The sequence below is a fragment of the Callorhinchus milii genome, unplaced genomic scaffold, assembly GCF_018977255.1.
Source record: "Callorhinchus milii isolate IMCB2004 unplaced genomic scaffold, IMCB_Cmil_1.0 Scaffold1, whole genome shotgun sequence".
Classification (NCBI taxonomy): Eukaryota; Metazoa; Chordata; class Chondrichthyes; order Chimaeriformes; family Callorhinchidae; genus Callorhinchus; species Callorhinchus milii.
In genome coordinates, this window is record NW_024704742.1 from 84210998 (window position 1) to 84232594 (window position 21597).

Genomic DNA, 21597 nt, shown 5'->3' on the forward strand with positions numbered 1-21597 from the left:
AGGGGAAAATAAGTGCATTGTACAAAGAGGAAACTGAACTTGCTTTGAAAGACTTTTGATAATGGAGGAGATATTAATATTTTATGATCAGAGGAGGCTGAGAATGTCAATAGAAGAATTAAAATTAGAATATTATAGGTTAAAAAAGTGCAATACCTGTAACAACTATATTTTAGAGGATTTGAAGTAAACCATATCATTGCCCTATTGAATGAAGGGCATGGAGGAGATCAAGGTTTAGTGATTCAGCCATTAAAAAGGGAAGGTTGTGTGCCCTAGATGTGTGCTGTATCAAGCAATATAGAGCTAAGAATGCATTCTGAATGGAGGACTGTCAGCTTGGATTGTAAGTTCCAAGGCCCTGAATATATATCCAAGTTAACAGTAAATTCATAGTGCACTGTTTCAATGGGACTTATCCCAATATGAAAGGCGTTTTTAGCTGGTTAGACTCCAGAGGTATTCCATTGCATATTCTGAGGTCCCCAAGGTTTGGCTCTTGCCAATCTGCGCCTATTATTCTCCAGAATTAGGTAAGCAGGATGTGTCCCTCCAGGGAGACTGTGCACATTCCATTACAACAACCTGTCTCTGGAATTACCATATGTAGAAATAATAATCCTTGCATTTCTATTATAATAATAATAATCCTTGCATTTGATATAGCGCTCTTCACGTCGGGAGGACGTCCCAAAGCGCTTCACATAACACACTGTAAAGTGAATTGACTGTATATTTTGTGGGCGAAATTCGGCAGCCAATTGCACACAGCAATGTCCCACAAACAGTGATAGATTGAGTGACCAAATGACTAGATGGGATGCATGGAATTCTCAGTTTGGTTTGGATACTCTTAAGCCTAGTGGTGGGTTTCCGCATGTGTCAGACAACCGGAGTTTTTTTTTAAACACCCCAAAAATTGAGGGAAGTGCTTTTAAATGAAACAAAAAAGAAATACTGTTGCATTTAAGTATGGCTGATTGAGAATATAATCCAGCTGAACTACCTACAAAATACACAGTTACTATACACATTAAATCCTGACATGAAAGGTGTCATATCAAATGTAAGGACTATTGTTAGTACTTTAAAGATTATACTGCAACATGATGCCTCAAAGTGTGTTATAGTAATAACACATCCATCACCTAGCAGTTGCCAGTAGACATTTCGTCCCTGGAAATGTCACGGCTATGCTGCAACACAAAACTGTCCTTACTTTTAAAAGATCTATTCTGGGCGTGGTTGAGATGGAGGTTTAAAAATTATGTTTATCTTTGGGGATTTACAATAATCTGACCCAGGATAACATGGCATGACAATACTCTGCCAAATCGGAAGCTTATTCATTCCATCCCCGATCATGTAATTTTTTTAGTCCTGTAGCTTAGTTGTTGGAGTACTTGCAAGCAAGAGGACCCGGGTTCGATTCCCAGGCAGGGCGAAACCTTAGACAAGTTTCCGTACTCCACACGCCTGTTTACCTAGCAGTAAGTAGGAACTCAGTTGTTAGTTGATTGGCGGATCGCATTTCTGGGGGTAATAATCTCTTCAAAAAAAATTATTTATAACTCAATGTTTGTGGGATATTGCTCTGCCCACTTGTCTGCCAGAGGGACATTTCCAGGAGGGAAAAAAACGCACTGCTCCTGGACAAAGGAAGTGAGAAAGAAGAGTGACAGAGTCATTTTTATCACAAAAAATGCCCCATGTATGATATGTGCTTTACTTATTTAGTTCATTATATTAAATAAATATTTGAAAAAAAATTGCAAAACACTTTTTCATCAAGGCAATGACCTAGTAGGATTTTTAATCATAAGGTGACATGAAGTTTGGATGAAGAAGGCAACCAGTCCATTGTATTCCCTCCCTCGCTCGCTCGCTCCCTGCCTCTCTTGCTCACTCCCAGTATATCACCAAGCCTATTTCTTCAATTGGCATAATGACCTTAACCCCCTTCCCAGTAACCAGTTCCAGTCATTGATTGCCCTCTGGTTAGGGTGTGTCCTGAAATTGTTCTTTGCAACTCTGACCCTGTGCCCAATTGTCTTGTTGCTCTGGTGCATTTGGAAGTATTGTTCTGGTTTTGCTATCTCAATCCCTTTTTAGCATCTTATATAACGCCATAAAGTCTCCTCTAAGACTTCTCTTTTCAAGGTTGAAGAGTCTGAACTTATCAAATCATTTTTCATAGTTCACAGTTAACATGGTGATGGGGCGGTGGGGGGAGGTGGGCAGTTTTGTTGCTCTCCTCTGTTCATCCTGTAAAGCTCAGGTTTGGTCTATTGTGTGACACAGTTTTTACTAGAACATCCCGATATAGTATAACTAATGCACCATCCAGCGCAAATAGCTCAAGCACATTTTAGGTGCAATGATCAAAGATCTCACTGCTAAAGCACATAGCAATTCTTTCAATTTCTAATATTACCTTTGGTATTTGTAGAAACCTGCCTGGCCTTGCAATTCTCCATGCAGTGAATTTCCTGTGTTAGATGTGCCATTGGGGAAACACCAGGGTGAGGAAAGCAGGGGTTTACTTACAGGGAGCAACAAACAAATCAGGTCAGGTCATAATCAGGTCAGGTCATTTGGAGATGCTCTGTGCATCTTCGAGAAGCAATTTAAATTTCCCACTTTATGGCTCCCTGTTTTCCCATTTGGCGATCCTTCAGAGCATTCACTTAAACCCCCGATGACTTAGGGTTAGGGTTAACTGTGCAAGATTTAAGATTTAAGGTGTGCAGAACATGAAGCATGAAACATTGAGTAACTAAAACCACCCTAAAGGATGGTACTAGTTACAATAATAAACATGAAAGCACCAGGCTCCAAATGACTTGTTTGTGAGGACAAATAATAAAATGTAGTAAACACACTGACAATGAGTTGGTCATTGTAGGACCTCACACTTGAATAAGACCAAATTCTAAAAGTCAGGCGATCAAGAATTAATGTTGCAAAGAAACGGAGTTAGAAAACTACTTATCGATACACAATAACACCTAGTGCAGCTTTCTATCTCTCACATCACAATCTAGTTTATCTCTCCAAAACTCAATTCAACAAAATTCCTTTTTTTATTACAGATAGGAAAGAGCAAAAAAAAACACTGAACCATTGGGTTTGGAGAATTCCCCCCACTCCACCTGCCACACAATAAACACTTACACATCTCTCTCGGTTCTGGACCCTCGCTCCCCTCCAAGTGGAGGTGAAAATTATTAATGATAATAATGATAATTATAATCCTTGCATTTGATCTAGTACTTTTCATGTCAGTAGGATGTCTCAAAGGGCTTCACGGGAGCTACAGTAAAGTGTAGTGACTGTGTATTTTATAGACAAACGCAGCAGCCCGTTTGCGTACAGCAATGTCTGAGAGAAACATCCCCAAAGCATGTTCAATTTGTGGAAAAAACATGTGCCTGGAAAATTCCTCCCTGATTCCTGGCTCTGAAGGAATGAGTACCGACCACAAGAGCAAAGGTCAATATCCTCTTTTCCGTACCTCACTGGTTTTGATATCATATGGCAATATGGCTCCCAATCTGGTAATCGTGATCCTCTCTTTCCTAGGAAATCTCAATAGATTTCTCTTGAAATTAAATTTAAGTGATAGTGACGAGTGTTTGGTAGGCAAGGCATGTATTTCTGTCCACCTGAAGACCCACATTACGATAGTCTACAGTAATGATGCATTGTAGGCAGAATGTTATTTTGCATTCTTTCATTTAGCGGTGAACAGGGCACATCAAGAGCAAGGGCTGAGCCCACTCTGATTGCAAGAGGCATTACTTTTGCTGATACCTTTTCTGGGTATTATTAGCAAAAGAGCAACAGGAAGAATTTCTGTTTAAATGAGAGCAGTTCAAACCCTGACTCCAGCCCCTGCATGCTCCCTGAATCAGCAGAGTAGACAGAAAAACAGATGCTACTTCACATAAACACTGGGAACCGCAGCGGCTTTCAAAATATCTGGTGTAAATACACTGAATGACTTGAGGAATGTATAGTGCAACACATAGATTCACACTGGCATAGATTCCAAATCTCTGAGGTTCATTAGTTTTTGGGCAATTATTAGAGATAAACTGTGAGTTTCTTTTGATAATGCTGTACCGTATATCTCTGTTTTTTAGTCACTCACGTCATCCCCAAGGCTTGTGTTAAGAAAGCAGTAATTACCTAGCAATTTGACAATGTTTGGGTGGTCAAACTCTGCCATTAGGGCTGCTTCTCTCTGGAAGTCTGCCTGCATGTCTGGCGAGGCTTCCTCTTTCAGCATCTTGACTGCCACCATGGTGTAGGGTTCATAATGCAGAAGCTGAGGAGCCCTGAAAGGAAACCAGAAACATTATTGCAATGGGGGAAATTCTTCTGCACATTCCTCCAATGGCACTTCAGAAAACCAGGGTGATTAGAGTCAAATCACAATAATGGGGTAAGGTCTGTGGCATTTGATGGCTTTAGCTAAGGAATTTTAACCATAAGCTTTACCCCATCTATTCCTGACATATGCACTTCTCTTACTGTATATTTCATTGGGAGGTGAATTATTTTTTTGATTTCCTACCACCTTATCTTGCCAATAAATATAAAATGCTGCTATTATAAACAAACCCACTGGATGTTTATACAGCAAAGGTCATGCAAAGCTTCTTTTCAGTGGGGAACAACCTCCTTCATTGAAGATAGTTAAAATTTATAGCCCTGTTTGACAGGTTGTGGAGAGAAACCTCCCTAGCTCCTGACTGGAGAAATTCCACCTGGTTCTGAGCTTTTTCCTTGCATTTTAAACCAAAACAAATTTTGGACATTTCCTAAATTTAATCTTAAGTTTGAGCATGGTTTCTGTAGGTTCCTCTTTTAAAGAACTATAGAAAATTGGCTTCAAAGTTAAGCCTTGACTTAAGATTTTTTTTACAATATTTGCATGCTCTAAACATGCTAAGAAAAAGTCTTAGGCTAGATTCAGGTGGAATTTCTTCACCCCTGGAATATACTTATCCAAACTTGTGATGATTGCATTTGGGGAATGCCTGCAACATTCAGGAGAACTGATCAGTATCTCAGGCTTCAAGATCATGACAAGACCACTACCAGAAGAGGAGTTAGACCCCTGTACTTAAGACGGGAGCACAAGAATTACTCTGGCTGCACTTCTGCATTCTGTATCAATCCAAAAAGTCTTCATTTAATTGGCAAGCTGCGGTTGACTTTAAGCATTCTTTCTTCAATTATGGCAAGTCAAAGATTGAGTCACCTCACCATGTTCAGTTAGCACAGGTTCTCTCCATCTTGTTAGCTGTTTCAAAGGGTTGGCACAGGCATAATGGGCCAAATGACCTCCTTCTGTGCAGTAGGATTTTATAGGATTCTATGAAACTTGATGCAACACATCTCTGGCATTGTTCTCAGCCTCTCAGCCCCCAGGCTCTGGAACTCCATCCCCCAGTGCCTTTGCCTTGCTTCCTCCCTTTCCTCCTTCAAGGCCGGTCTCAAAACCTTTCTCTTTGACCGTGCCTTCAGCTCCCCTCTCGACTCTCTTCCCCCTCCTCGCTCCCTCCCTTCCCTCCCCTCACCCTGACCATTTCCCCCTCCTCGCTCCCTCCCTTCCCTCCCCTCACCCTGACCATTTCCCCCCTGCTCGGGTCATGACCCAACTGTGCAGCGCCTTGGGACGTCCTCCTGACGTGAAAGGCGCTTTATAAATGGAATCTTGTTGTTGTTGTTGTTGTTGTTCAGCAGCATAATATTGAAGCATTTGGTCTGAACCCAAAAAGTGAACTGCAAGTCCTTGTTAATAATATTATGCCTATCTTGACTTAGCTTTGTATATACAAAGGGAGGTTCACGGATATAAACTCTAAGAAAAGCTTGCATTTCCTTTCTTATTCTGAAGATATGGAGAATGGAGGCATGTAGCTGTCTCCTGTACTTCTGGCCTTTTTTAATAGAGTTCGAATGTAGTATGATCTTCATTTGATAAGCTAGGCTGGTTAGAACACAAATCAAGTTATGAGAAGGCTCTTGGCTTCCCTTTGGCACCCCAGTTGCAATAATATCCTTACATTTGATATAGAGACTTATCATGTTGTCAAAATATCTCTAAACACTCCACTGGATTTTACTGTAAAGTGTAGTGACTTTATTTGTAGGCGAATACAGCAGCTAGTTTGTGCATGGCAATATCTCACAAACAGCCATGAAGTGAATGCCAAATTTTATCTGGAGGATTGTTGTCCAGTTTAGTCGGAGAAACTTTCTTCTTGTTTTAAATAATGTCATGGGATCTTAACTTGAACAGACAGACAAGACCTTGGTTTAATGTCTCATCTGAAGGATGCTACTTCTGACAATGTATTGCCCGCCCCAACATTGCCTTGACTATGAGTTCAATTGCTTTATCAAGATATATCAACCCCTTGGACTTCTGAACAAATTAATTTTATTTGCATTTCCAGGTTTTGCTGCAAAAAAAAAACATCTGTGACAATTGAAAAGTAATAATACATTAAAATAGATATTACCAATGGTCTATTATTGTTGTCCCATAAAAGACTGAGATCCATTTGGTCTTTGTAGCTTCCAGCTACAAGACTAATCCTCTTGTATTCCACTGTAAATTTAAATGAATTTCTTGAGGTAAATATTAGACATTAGCCAATTTCCTAACTTCCTTGTTGAGTGCACATTCATTGGGCACAACTTCACCCTACACCAATTTCCCCTAACTCTATTCAGACTTTGTAAATGCTCCTTCATACTTCATGATTTGAAATTTGACAAGATATTCTTTCTTTTTACTTTTCTTTTCCAAAATTGTTTTTCTTTGTTTACAGATCAGTGTAGATGGTTTGGCTTGGCCTCTCTCTATGCCTCCATGTTGAGAGGCATCTAATGTCCTTAGTTTGTTAGTCTTTTTCTAAAACAGAAGCTTGCTCCATCAAGCTTGTTCCATATATTCCCCAAACCTTCCTCTTTAAGCAGAGTTTCTCCAAAAGTTCAGCCATACGAAAATACTAGCTCTGTATTCAGTCGCCTTCATTCTGCATAATATTGGCAGCCTGTCAGTTTCATGTCTAGACAACCTTAGCCAATAATTCAAGAGGTGGTGTTTTACTTTAGAGCTGACTGAGGTCACGTAGTTTGTGCTGTAATACTGGAGGCAAAGCCTTATGGTATGGAGGGCCAGAACTCTTCATAAAAACATGTTCTGGATTTTCTCAGTTTGGGAGCAAATACTTCACATTTCAGTCTGCACAAAGTGCTGTGTTTTACTCAGATATACATTCAGATATACTAATTCAAGATCCTCGTCCTCACTTTCAAGGCCATCCATGGACTTGCCCCTCCTACCTCTCTGACCTGCTGACTCCCTACGTTCAGCGGGCTCCGGCCTGCTCCACGTCTACCGCCCGACCCGCCCTACCATCGGTGGCCGGGCTTTCAGCCTCTTTGCCCCCACACTCTGGAACTCCATCCCACAGTCCCTTCGCCTCGCTTCCTCCCTTGCCTCTTTCAAGGCCCGCCTCAAGACCCTCCTCTTCGATCGTGCCTTCAGTTGCCCTCCCATCTCTCTGCTTTCCCTCAGCCCTACCCCACCCATTCCCCATGCTCGGGTCCTGACCCCTTACTGTCCAGCGCTTTGGGACATCCTCCCGACATGAAGGGCACTCTATAAATGTAATTTTATTGCTGTTGTACATTTAAAGAAGCTCCTGCTGCTCTTCAGTACTTTCTCCCAAACCTAAGGGCTCCTCTGATAGCATTGCAATGTTCTTTTTTATTTCTTAGATATTCATGTGAGTTTTAGGAGTGGGTATGATGGAAAGAATTGACTCCAATCCTGCTTTTCCGCAAAAAATATATTCTTTTTTGACTGATAATTTTGAGCTGCAAAGTATCATAACCCCATTCTTCGGAACTCCATCACACAGTCCCTCCGCCTCGTCCCCTCCCTTGCCTCTTTCAAGGCTTTTCTCAAGACCCTCCTCTTCGACTGCACTTTCTGTCACTCTCCTATCCCTATTCTCCTTGCCCTCCACCCCTCCTGATCTCATGCTCTAACTCAACTCCAAATCTCTGATGTCCAGGGACTTGGGAAATCTTCCCGACGTAAAAGGCACCATACACTTCATGTGTATTGTTGCTATTTTTGTTATGTTTAGCATCCAATTTTCATCTGCTACCAATACACTAATAGAGGTTGTTGGGGCAGCCAGGGGAACTCCCTTCTCCTTTTGAATAGAGTGACAAGAGATCTTTAATGTCCATCTGAACAGGCAGATGTGACTTCAGTTGAATGCCCCACTTCTGCCAATGCTCACCCAGCTAACACTCTGTGTGTGTGGGGCTGGGGAGAGTGCAGTCTTGTTGCATGCATCTACCCCTCTGCTAGCTATGTGATGGAGGGTCAACTTTAAGTGTGAGTTCAAGTCCCGACCATGAGGCTTGAACCCACAGCATTCTGAAGCAGAGGCAAGAGTGTAACCAACTGAGCCAAGCTGACGTTCATCATCTGCACAGATGAAGAGCATGCGTGACTCACAAATCCTCCATCCTGTGTGGATGGAAATAAGTATTACAGAGCCAGGAGGTCAGGAAAAAGCCCTGTCTCACAGCTGAAGATCCAGAACAACTGTTCAACTCTCTTCCATTTTTATCTAATCTGCTTCCTGTTGAGGTGTCAGTGAACAAATTGAAATTTCCTAAATCTTGGAGCCAAATCATTCTTTGAGCCAGAGTGACTTCCGGCTTACTTCGGCAATAACGAGCCAATGGATTGATGAATTCAGGATAAAGTTTAAATTTTATGTTCCTGCATTTTTATTGACCATAATTTATTGTGTACTAGCCCCCGCTAAACTCCGCCAGTTCCCTGCTGCTGGACTGATGTGTGGATTAAGTAAGTAACCAGGTCACCCGAATGACTTAGACAGAAGATGGTGAGAATTAAACATCACCACAATGTTTGGAAGGCTAATTACTCTATAGGATTCCTAGCTATTTCTGTTGCATGATTTATAGATGGGGATATGTTAACCTTTCACCCAGTGGTAAATGCATGTGCTTCATTTGTAGAGTTGCATACTCTCACTGTAATTGAACCTTCTCAGTTCTCCATTGCGATCCCACCGTGACCTGGTGCTTTCCTGTTTCTGTTTTTGAATCCCATCTTTTATTTCTTTTTGTGAAGGAAGCATCCCAATTTTCTCACCCTCTCTATTCCCTCACCACTATTAACATCAGAACAAACTAACAGCTCATCATCAATCTCATTCTGCCAACACTAGATCTTGTTTTACCCATAAGAGGACTGTTCCATTCCACTTCTATGGACTCTGTTATACATCCTGCCACTTTTTTCTCTGATGTCACTGACCCCTCTGATAAATGGTGTCAGAATTTCATTTATTTTGCTGATATTGTATTTTTAATCTCACTATCCCCAGATGCCAAACTATTCATTTTTTTCTCTATGTATAAGAGTGAAGCACTTTTAATTGTGTGAATCATTATCATTTTGAAGTGAAGAGCTTCTTGTTTGTTTCTTTTTAATTTAACATTCTTCATATTAAGTGTTAAGTAAGTTTATCTTCCCCATCAAACTTTTGACATCAATAATTCTGGCCTTGTGGGATTCCTCCTGCTTCAACCTATCATTAATAACAATTCTGATCTCAAACTATTGTACTCAAGGACTCTCGCTTTAATATTTCTGTCAACTTCTTCAAAGCAGTAATATTCCACCTGATTACGTAAAATGACTCTGAACTGTCTGGTTTTCCAAACCACCAACTATTTTTTTCAGCTTCTTCAAGGAAATATCTTTGTTTTATATCATATTTGATATTTTTACAAAGAAATGTTTTTTTTTGGTCAGCCAGATGTCTGACACATGGGGAAACTTATCACCATGCTTAAGAATATCCAAACCAGATTGAGAATTCTGAATGTGTTTGTTGCCTACACATGGAAATTTTCCCATGTTTGGAATGGAATATGGACTTTCTCCCTGGAGGATCGCACCCTGTTTACCTAATTCTGGAGAATATTGAGTCATGTGTATAAACGGTACCTACACAAAGGGCAATCATTGTTCATCTTAGGTCAACAACTACAACATGGACCAGGCATGGAAGCAAGGAACATTCAAGGATATCCAACTGTGTTTCACATTAGTCAATGGGTTTCAACTGAGCCATTAGGGGGGTGGGGGGTAACTGTGTGTTGTGTTGTTCATTGTGATTATGCATATATATATACATATATATATCTGTATGACATTTCAACAGGCTTAGCAATTTTTTGTCTTGAAATAATAATAATAATCCTTGCATTTGATATAGCACTTTTCACGTCTTCAAGACATCTCAAAGCGCTTCACAGAATATACTGGAAAGTGAATTGACTGTATATTTTGTGGGCGAAACGCAGCAGCCAATTGTGCACAGCAGTCGTGGATTGAAGTGACCAATTTTATTATTGTTTTTTTTTCTTGAGGGATTATTATCAGGTGTGTGGAGTAAGGAAACTTGCCCAATGTGTTGCCCTGCCAGGAATCAAACCCAGGTCTCTCGCTTGCAAGGCGAGTGCTCTAATTCCTGAGCTACAAGACTCCTATTATTATAAATTAGTATAAACTAAGAATATACATAATGTAGCGCAAAGTCTGATTTGTTTCCTCAAGCATTTCTAATGTTAAAGGTTACTTTATCTGAACCAAATTACAACGCACTCGATGTGCATGTTAATTTATGTGCAGATCCATGAAGTAAATCTAATCTTATGTGATGTAAGTGCATTGTCACAATAACACAAGCCAAATGTTGACCTCAGCCAGGGCAGGATGTTGGCGATTGTGGCTGCTGAAATACCATTAATATTTTATCATTGACCTGCCGATCATTAGTTATGCCATTCTGAATCAGTCCTGGTGGTTTCAGAAAAGACTAATGTTTCTTGGAAGGTTTAAGTATCTTTTCCTTTTGGTTTATGTTTCCATATGGAACAAGTCAGGAAATGTGAACTTTGGAACTGGTGCAGAATGATACAAACCAGAAGGCAGAGAGCTAGAATCCCAGCAGAGGACATCGGGATTAGAAGTCTGAACCGCATCGTTATTGGGTTTTCTTCAAATTGTTTTAAGTCAGTACGAATATAAATCAACGTAAACTAAGAATACAGATGCATGGTATATGAAGACATGATTTTTTTCTTTATAAAATGAAAACCAGCAGATGGCTGAGGCTCTCTGTAATGTATAATTTTATGTCACCGGTGGGCAGTGATTACCAGAACTGTCAGACAGCTGTGGGCAGGCAATTCCGAGCCACTGTGTGGAGTTGGGTTAAGTATCCCAGCACAGCACCTCTATATTTGCCCTACACATTTAGAAGTTATTTGCACAATACCTTAGGTGTTAAATGTTTCTAACATCTCCAGGAAACATAAAACAAACACATTGTTATTTAGGGTTGACAGTTTTTCCCGAGCCAGTGATCACATGTAGTATTCCTCAGGTCCCTATCCTCAGTCCTCTTTACCTCATCTACATGCTCCTCTTGTTAACATCTGCAGATATGGGGGTTTACTTCCATATGTACACAGATGACATCTAACTCCATTCATCTGCCTCTACCCTCAACCTCAGGACAGCGCTGTTCTGACAGGCATCAAGACATCAAGTCCTGGATGAGTCTTAACTTTCTCAACTAAATGTCGACCAAAACCGAGACTATCCTGCTCGGCTTTCACCAGTCCTCACCCCGGCGCTAACCATATCAACTCCCCCAGCTGTTCACACCAACTCATGGATCTTGGTGTTTTGTTTGACCATGAACTCTCCTTTAAGCCATTTGTTGGGTGCCTGACCAAATCCCAACCTCAGCCCCAAAGCAGCCCAAACCCAATGTGCTCCACAGCTTTACCCTCCACAGATCATCCAGAAGGCAGAGAGCCTCTGTAAATCACATTCCGCCTCTGTATATCTTTGAGGTGTTTTTCTATATGTAATGCACTATACAAGTACAAGTTGCTTTGTTTAAGAAAGGGGCAGAATAAGTGCAGAGCTGGGAAGGGAGAAGATGAGAGATGTGTTCATAGATTTATTTATGGGATTTGTATTTGTGATGATTAAAATATATTGAGAATCTTAAATGTTAATGGTTGCAATTTGAGAAGGAAATAACTGGAAACGGTGGGTAAAACTTGCTATTCACAATAATTAACATGTTAATTTATGCCAGTATTGTTTATTTAACACTGCAAATTTAACTCTGTTTGAGTATTTTTACTTAAAAAACGGATTTCAAAGTTTATTATTATTCTCATTGACTTAAAATAGAGAGAATTCAGTACTTGATGTTTTATCCTTAAACGCTCGGAGACATTATACTACATGAAAGGCGCTCTGTAAATGCAAGTTGTTGTTGATGTTATTTCCTTATTGAAATTACCAGATTCTTTCACCTAAAGCTGAACAGGTGGCACTTTTTACAGAGTGAGCAGAACTGAACCATCACATGCCACAATGTGCTGTGGCAAAATGTGTTGAATTGTACCCAAGGACTCAAAAGAGAGCACTGGAGTGAAAAATAGCAGCTATTCAGAAAGCTTAATAGTCAACAGTTAAGGATTTCCTGTGCTTGAAATGGGATCCACAGCTTCTACAGGAGTAGATAAGGAACAGATCACAGTTTCTAATTTCTAGGGTAAGTTATAAATAAGTTAATTGGCAGAAATGTTCATCTCTGCTGACGGATATATCAGCAAGGATGGTTCTCACCGTAACAGTATGTACTGTATACAACACTGCTGGGTATTCTGAGGGCTGAATGCTGTATCTGACACAGTACCTCATGGGCTTTGAACAGGTCCACTAGCATCAGTAACAAGAATAACAATGTTGTCCTCAGCGTCTTGGGATATCCTCCTGACATGAAAGGCGCAATACAAATGTAATTTGTTGTTGTCGTCTTCAGTCATTGTGCCCCCAACTTCTGGAACTTTGCCTTTAACCCTCCATCTCACCCCCTCTCTATCCATATAATATTAATCCTTTCATAATCCTTATGTTGTCGAGACATTTCAAAGCACTTCACATGACATACTGTAAAGTGGAGTGATTCTATCTTGTGGGCAAAATGCGGCAGCCAATTTGCGCACAGCAAAGTCCCACAAACTACCATGGAGTGGGTGACCAATTTTATTTGAGGGAATTGAGGGAATTCCCTTCTCTTTAAGAAACATGCCATGGGAGCTTTATTGTCCACCTGAACAGGCAGACAGGATCTTGGTTTACCGTCTTGTCTGAAGACGGATCCTCTAATCTATACTCTAATCCCACTTTAAAACCTACTGCTTTGACCATGTTATTGTTATCTTTCCCCTTCCCTTTCTTCCTAACCTGTCGTCCAACCCCTACGAAGCATTCCAAGACATTATCCTACGTGAAGGCACTATACAATGCAAGTTGTTGTTGATGTCTGCATTGTGAAACAAATCTTTTAATTCATTTCTGTAGGAATAAAATCAGTGCTGGTTACCACACAAATAGTTAGCAGTGATACTTGAAGCAGAGGAAGTTAATTTTCAGCTTTAATCCACTTATAGGGTTGATATCATTTAAAAATGTGGGAAATAGAAAGTTTTATTTGGAGTAGCAGTGGCACTAGAGCTAGACATGTGATAGTATAAGAGAGCACATTCGCACACAATCAGTAGAAAGTGAACGTATGGAGGAGTTACAACACTCATTGGGCTGTTGATGGCTATTCCTTCTGCTTTGGAAACAGTGACACACTGTGATCACTATCTGCTGTATTGTTATAGGAGGGAGCCAGTTTCACCCTTTCTATAATGGAGCAGATGTTCTTCCATGATGTACTGAGTCCTGATCAGACAAATAGACTCAGAAGGAGCTTTGGGAATTGTAGTCTGGAGTGAAAGTTGCGGTGAATCTTAACTCCTTCCTTATGTTAAGAAGCTCCACTAATTTTACTCCATTTTTATTGAGTAGTGAGGTAATAATAATAATCCTTGCATTTGATGTAGCGCTTTATTACATCTTCGAGACATCTCAAAGCGCTTCACAGAATATACTGTAAAGTGAATTGACTGTATGTTTTGTGGGCGAAACGCGGCAGCCAATTGTGCACAGCAGTGTCCCACAAACAGTTGTGGATTGAAGCGACCAATTTATTATTGGCTCCGGCTCCAGTCTGCTCCACGTCCCCCGCCCCAACCGCCCTACCATCGGTGGTCGGGCCTTCAGCCTCTCAGCCCCCAGGCTCTGGAACTCCATCCCCCAGTGCCTTCGCCTTGCTTCCTCCCTTTCCTTCAAGGCCGGTCTCAAAACCTTTCTCTTGACCGAGCCTTCAGCTCCCCTCTCGACTCGCTTCCCCCTCCTCCCTCCCTCCCTCCCCTCACCCTGACCATTTCCCCCCTCCTTGCTCCTCCTTTCCCTCCCCTCACCCTGACCATTTCCCCCTGCTCGGTCATGACCCAACTGTGCAGCGCCTTTGGACGTCCTCCTGACGTGAAAGGCGCTTTATAAATGGAATCTTGTTGTTGTTGTTGTTGTTGTATTATTATTATTTTTCTGAAGGAGTTATTACCCCTGGCAAAGCGATCCACCAATCGACTAACAACCAGGTTCCTACTTACTGCTAGGTAAACAGAGGTGTGTGGAGTAAGGAAACTTGCCCAACATTTCGCCCTCCCGGAAATCAAACCCAGGTCACTCGCTTGCGAGGTGAGTGCTCTAACCACTGAGTTACAGGACTCCACAATCAAGTCATAATGTATTGACTTGATTCTAAGGGGTGGGTATTTTTCAATAAAATATGCCCCCCAATATTGGGAGGGCTGGGGGTTGCGAGCCTTAGAATCACGGGCGTTATGTAAATGGTAAGTAGTAATAAGTACTTATATAGCGCCCTCCATGCCGGATGGTGTCTCAGAGTGCTTCACAGTAACGGATCCCGGGGCCGAGCCAGGGGGAGGGGGAGGAAGGTGACCAAAGGCGAGGTTGAAAAGAAAGGTCTACAGACGAGACCTGAAAATAGGAAGAGAGAGGGTGAGGCGAAGGGAGTGAGGAAGGGGGTTCCAAAGCCTCGGGGCATAGAGGCTGAAAGCACGGCTGCCGAGGGTGGAGCGGAGGACTCTGGGGACAAGGAGGAAGCCAGACCCGGAGGAACGAAGGCACTTATAAGTAATTGGGAAGGGTTTGATGCTGGTAGTCGTCAGAGTTTGCCTGCTTAAGGACCCTGCGAATGCTTATGTTTGTGACAACGCCCTCCCAGTGTATGTACCTGCATTTTCTGGGTATCCTGTACTTTGTGTCACACCAACACTTCAACAGGTTTATGTAAACCAGGCTGACTGAGATCACACTCCTGATGTAGTGCTTGACGCACATCTTTCTGACCCAGAGGTGAGAGTGCTACCAAATGTATCAGACTGGTACCAGTATATCAAAAGACCATTCTGTTAGTACAGAACACAGGTATGGCTGTACATTACACTAACTTCCTTTGTCCACAGTGCTGGCTATTTTTCTCTCACAAGTTGAGATATGATCTATACACATTTCCTTTACTATTTTGTGGTGAGCAGAGTTTTAATGCCAGATCACCTCAGAATCCAAATGTGTGTTGCTACTCAACGATGACTTATATCCTGCTGTGAGGTGATACTGCTGCCAGATAGTGTACTGGGACCATTTACAGCTTTAACAAATAACCTAGTCAGATATTAAATGCGGTGATGTAATCAAGGGCTAGGATTTAAAGTTGCACGAAATTTAATTTGAACAGGAATGTTGTGTAGTGCATGAATTCCCTATACAGTTGTACTGGCTCTGGAAGTTTCTACAACAGGAAATGCCTGCTCACACTTCCATTGGCACATGTGAAGAGAAGGCCTATATGGCCTCGCTGCAGTCTTCAAGATGCAGAGCTGAACAGCTGGAATCTATATAACTCTCAAACATACATAACATTCTGTTCATTTCTAAATGCTTGTCTATGTAATATACTATCCAGCAGCCTCCGGTGTTTCAGTTCAATCAAGAAATGGACTTTCCAGGTGGGAGAGGGAGGGGTTAGATCAGGTCAACTCTACTCAAAGTTGATTCTGCAAGCTACACTTTGAAATGTTAATTCCGAATGACACATTTGGATTCTGACACCAGCTTCCTGTTATGCTGAATCTCCATTTGCAAACCCTGAGGCCAGTCTTAGCATAACTAGAGACCACTTGGGTGTCATCCCAATCTCAAACAATTTGAATGAGGTCAATTTGGAAAGCTTTAATTTTGTCCATAAACTCCTGCACTTTTCCCTTAATTAAGTTGGGAATTTGTAAATGGCTTGGGAGCTCATTCCTAACTGCATACGTCCAAACTGGCTTTTAACTTTTTAATGATGTTTATCCATTGCATCGAGGACAGTTGAAACTGCAGCATGCCTCACGCAATGTGAAGGTTGCATAGATTTTGTTGATTTATGTATGGGAAATGTTATTTTCATAGAAAAACACCATATTTCAGGCAAAATCTAAACAGATGTGTTCTAGGATCTGTGGAAAGGTTAGTGTTCACGGCTTTTGGAGTTTTCTTTATATGTGATTAGATCAACTGCAGGGTAGTGTTTATCTGCCTGAGATCAAACAGATAAACACTACCCTGCAGTTGATCTAAACATATATAAAAAAACTCCAAAAGCCGTGTTCACTACAACAACAACTTGCATTTATATAGAGCCCTTCATGTAGGGTAATATCTCAGAGCTGAAACCTGAAGCCATTTTTCAATAATTTCTTTTAAAAACTACCAGAAAACCAGCTTCATAGTTGAGACTGAATTCACCAATTTGCTAAATCATTTCAGGACGAGTCAGTCTATATCTTTGACTGCATTTTCGGTCAGTCACCTCTGAATTCCTAACTCCCTTTTTTAAAAGTTTTAAAAGAAATTACCAAAAAATGGCTTCGGATTTCAAAGTGTGTTTCGGAGGATCACTGTCCAAATCACCAAAGTTCATATCAATGGTGGTGCGCTGTAAGCAATTCTGTTCACAATGGAATTCTGTTGAGCTTTGCTCATCTGAAGATTGAAAACATCCTTACCTTGCTTGGAACACTCTTCCGAAGGCTCCCTCTCCAATGTCTCGCACATACTCAATGTTATTCCTTGGGTATTCAAGGCCGAGCAGTTTAGCATTTAGAAGTAGGGGTAATCTCTGGTACATTGGGTTGGGATGAAGTCTGTCGAGCAGCAATTCTGAAGGAAAAGCTGTTAGAGTCGGTGTTTCAGCTCCTCTGTAAGTAGAAAAGAAAATGTGACTAATAATGATAGTATTTAAATAAACACTTTGAAGCCAGATAATAGTAGTCTGCATTTTATAACATCAGAACATCTCAAGTGCTTCACAGCAATTAATGCCAAGTGTAGTCATTGTTTTTGTAGGCAAACATGGCAGTTATTTTGTACACAATGTCCCAAAATAGCCATGAAATTACTTACAAATTTTATTTGGAGGATTGTTAGTCAGGGAGAAACTCCCTTCTCTTTTCAAGTTGTGTCCAGGGAACCATAAAAATCAACACAGTATTAGGCCATTTGACTCAGTGTCAGTGATAGGCTCTTCATTTTCTACCTAAGGGACAGGGATTTGGTTTAGTATCTCATCCAAAGGACAACACATCTGAGTACTGTGCTGGAGTGTCAGCATGGACAGCTCAAGGGCGAAGGGTTGAACACACAATAATAATAATAATCCTTGCATTTGATATAGCGCTTTTCACGTCGGGAGGACGTCCCGAAGCGTTTCACAGAACACACTGTAAAGTGAATTGACTGTATATTTGTGGGCGAACGCGGCAGCCAATTGCGCACAGCAATGTCCCACAAACAGTCGTAGATTGAAAATGACCAATTTATTATTGTTTTGGGTTTTGGAGGGATTATTATTAGGCTGTGTGTGGAGTAAGGAAACTTGCCCAAGGTTTCGCCCTGCCTGGACCCAGAGACGAGAGTGCTCCAACCAAATCAAGTTTACACCAATCTGAATTTTCCTTGTAGCTGAGATTGTTGTTTTCCAGGCAAGTCTTTGTTCAGGCTTTGCTGACTAGAGCTCCACATTTCATCATGTATATATAATGATCCTTGCATTTAATATAGCACACTGGGAGGATATCTCAATGTGTCTTCACATGATTTACTACGAAGTGCCGTGATTGCGTATTTTATAGGCAAACGCAGCAGCCAATTTGCGCACAACAATGTTCTACAAATGAAACGAATTTTACAAACCAGAAATTGCAATTAACTAGAAGTTGCAATCCAATGAATTTCTAAAGTTGCATTGTTCAAACCTGGTCATAGAGACAAACATAGAAGGGGCAGGAAGCAATTCAATTCACATTACCCATTTGCATTCCTTTTATGGAAATAATAGCACAAAGGCATCTCTCACCTTTTCCTATTCTTCCATTCCTTCTGTTGCCGGTGGCACATTAGAGCTGCGAATATCAGTAACACGATGACTGCAAAGCCTGAGATAATGAAAATGATGACAGTCATGGAGTAGGTTGCAGAGTTAAGGATCGGGGTGTTGGATGTTCCTGCCTTTGTCTCCCCACCTATTATTGGGGTTCCTGGAAAGAAAAGGCACATTTGAGAATGTGATTATTTAGTACAGTACTTAAGAAACACTGGAAACATTCACACGTGGTTGGCATGAGAACAATCTGTCTGTGATGGGTCTTCGTTCTATGGGGTGAAAAGTGTAGCATATAAGGTGAGAATTCACATTGCATGCTCCGTTTTGCATGTCTACACCCACCAGTGTCAGCAGGAAGTTATAGACAAAATTATTGTAAAAGCACACAGATCGATTTTATAAACTTTGTTTATTTCTCACAACATATATTATTGAGGGACCACTTCTGTTCCAAACCAGAAAGAAACGCCTGTGAGTCAGGCTGACTTGCCTTCCATCTATTTCTCTCTCCCTTTGGGGAACACTTCTTGCCTTTGAAGTTGCCTCCAACAGCCTACCTGAGATCAAGAGGTAATATAGGTAGTTCTATATTTCATTTGTACTTGTGGAGGATCAACTCTTTGCTTACCAGTAAACCATGGAAGTCTACCTCATAGCAAGAGGCCATTCAACCCATTGTATTTGTTTTGATGTTTGCTCCTCCAATAATGACATCTATTCTAATCCCAATTCCTTTGCTTATCCCCCATAGCCTCCAATGTTCTTCCTCCATATGTGCATATCTGATTCATTTATAATTTCCTCCAATCTCCTTCATACCAACAGCTACCCTTAGCAATGTATTCTATATTCTGGGAGAGAAAAACTTCCCAAGTTCCTTATTTATGCTCCTAGTTAGAATCTTATATTTATGTCCTCTTGTCCTTGAATCACCTTTCAGAGCAAAAGCTTCCTCACCATTTATCCTCCCAAGCCGTTTTGTTCACTTACATCTACTCTGCTCCAGTGAAAGTAATCCTCCAACCTCTCCTCAAAGCCTTATCCTCTCACTCCCAGTATCATCCTTGTAAATCCACACTGCACCCTCTCCACGGCTTTAGCATCCTTTCTATAGTGCGCTGCCTAAACCTGCACACAACATTTCAGTTGTGGCCTACCCTTTACCTTATAAATATTCATCATAATTTCCTTGCTTTCAAGTTCAGTCATGAGTGATTTATTCTTGGCTAGCATTGAGACATAACAATTCCACTGCACTTCTGACACACTGTATGTGGAAACACATACCATTGGTGCATAGACGGACATTGCAGAATTCCCATCTGATCGATCGATCCATAGTGTAGCACCAAGGACGCTCACTCTCACCGCCAGGGTTACGGCAGTAGTTTTCCGAATTGGTCAGTTCTGGAAATATTTCTGGCAAACGTCTATGGAAATGGGGAGCCTTTGTGGGTGGAAATGAAAAGAGGGATAACAAATCAAAACAACATTTATTTTGTCAGTGACAACTGCAGATCTCATGAGAAGAATAGGTTTTCTAACTCTGATGAGTTAAATGAGTTTTCAAACAAAAATTGTAATTCCACAAATATTTCTGAATAGACTAATTTTACATTTCGCTCACAAAATACATAGTCACTGCACTTTACAATATATCCTGTGAAGTGCTTAAGTGCTTTGAGACATCTCAGCAACATGATAGGGTGCAACATCAAATGCAAGGATTATTAGCACTTTAGGATGTCCTCCTGACGTGAAAGGTGCTCTATAAATGTAATTTTGTTGTTGTATTATTATTATACAAGTTGAATTTTTTTCTCTCTCCCCTGAAGACCTCGACTCACACCGGGGTACAATTCCATTGGTTCCATCTACTCATCATACCTATTTCAGAGGTCACTTTCTATGTATAGATAATACAGTAGTAATCCTTGCATTTCAGGATAATGTCTAAAAGTACATGACAGTATATACTGCAAAGTGCAGTGACTCTGTGTTTTGTAAGTAAACACAGGAATCATTTTGCATAGAGCAATGTCCCACAGATAGCCACAAAGTAAATGAATGATCAATTTTATTTGGGGGATTTTTGACATTGGGAGAAACTCCCTTCTCGTTTTGAACAGTGGCGTGGGATCTTTAACCTCCATCTGAACAGGCAGACAGGACCTCGGTTTAACATCTTATCTGAAGGACGAAACTTCCAACAATAGACTGCTCTTCCAGCACAGCACTGAAGTTTCAGCATGTGTCAACTGTGAGATCAAAGTCCTGACATTGGACTGAAACTCACAATCTTGTGTATTGCTTATACGCAGGCTGTTTTATTTATTGAGGAGCTTCAGAGCTGAGCCCAATCCTATTTTTGCCCAACAAGGCACATTTGACAGTAATCAGCAATGTTAAAGACACCTATTATGTTCCACCCTAACCTTGTTGCTGCCCCCATTCAACCCCCTTATCACAGACCAGGAATCAAATCTGGTACTTTCCACCATGTTTTTATGATAATTTGCATTGGGGATTTACCAACTAAACCAATTTTGGATTAATTATTATGATAGTTTCACAGTTGAGTCTATCCTGAATCTATCACAGGCTTGAAACAATACTGGATTTTCCAAATAATTTAAGACTTGAGATCAGATATACAGGCAAATAATAGGGGGTGATTCAGTAGCACTGCCAAGGAAGTGGAAGAAGGTTAATATACAGTTAATAAACATGTGAACAGTACATCAGTGGTAACTTTGTTTACAATAGGCACTAACCTGCTCACTCCATTTTTGACAGGAAATACCAGATACTGTGACATTCACTGACCCCTGGTAATATCTCCCTCGGTCTCTGTAACACGTTTCTGTGGAAACCAACAACAACAAATTGCATTTATATAGAACCTTTCACATTGGGTGGATATCCCAAAGTGCTGATAAACCAGGATGATAAAAACATGCAAGGATTATTATTATTATTATTACAATTGCAAGTGTAAACAAAAAATGCATGATTCCTGAGCACATCCTTTCTTTATTTAAGGAATGTCATTAAGATGTGATTTCTGATGATTTCTGATGAG

The 21597-nt window shown here is 40.9% G+C and overlaps 1 protein-coding gene across 4 annotated transcripts in view; it reads right to left on the reverse strand.

Moving 5' to 3' along the window:
* Window positions 1–21597, reverse strand: part of LOC103187153 (muscle, skeletal, receptor tyrosine kinase) — a 75482-nt gene that overhangs the window by 6220 nt on the left and 47665 nt on the right. For all 4 annotated transcript variants that reach the window (XM_042332636.1, XM_042332632.1, XM_042332628.1 and 1 more), the window contains 5 exons: window positions 21290–21378; window positions 19803–19962; window positions 18489–18669; window positions 17140–17331; window positions 4192–4340 (listed from right to left, as the gene is read on the reverse strand). In XM_042332636.1, coding sequence (XP_042188570.1) covers window positions 4192–4340; window positions 17140–17331; window positions 18489–18669; window positions 19803–19962; window positions 21290–21378 — 771 coding nt within the window. The remainder of the gene's footprint in view (window positions 1–4191; window positions 4341–17139; window positions 17332–18488; window positions 18670–19802; window positions 19963–21289; window positions 21379–21597) is intronic.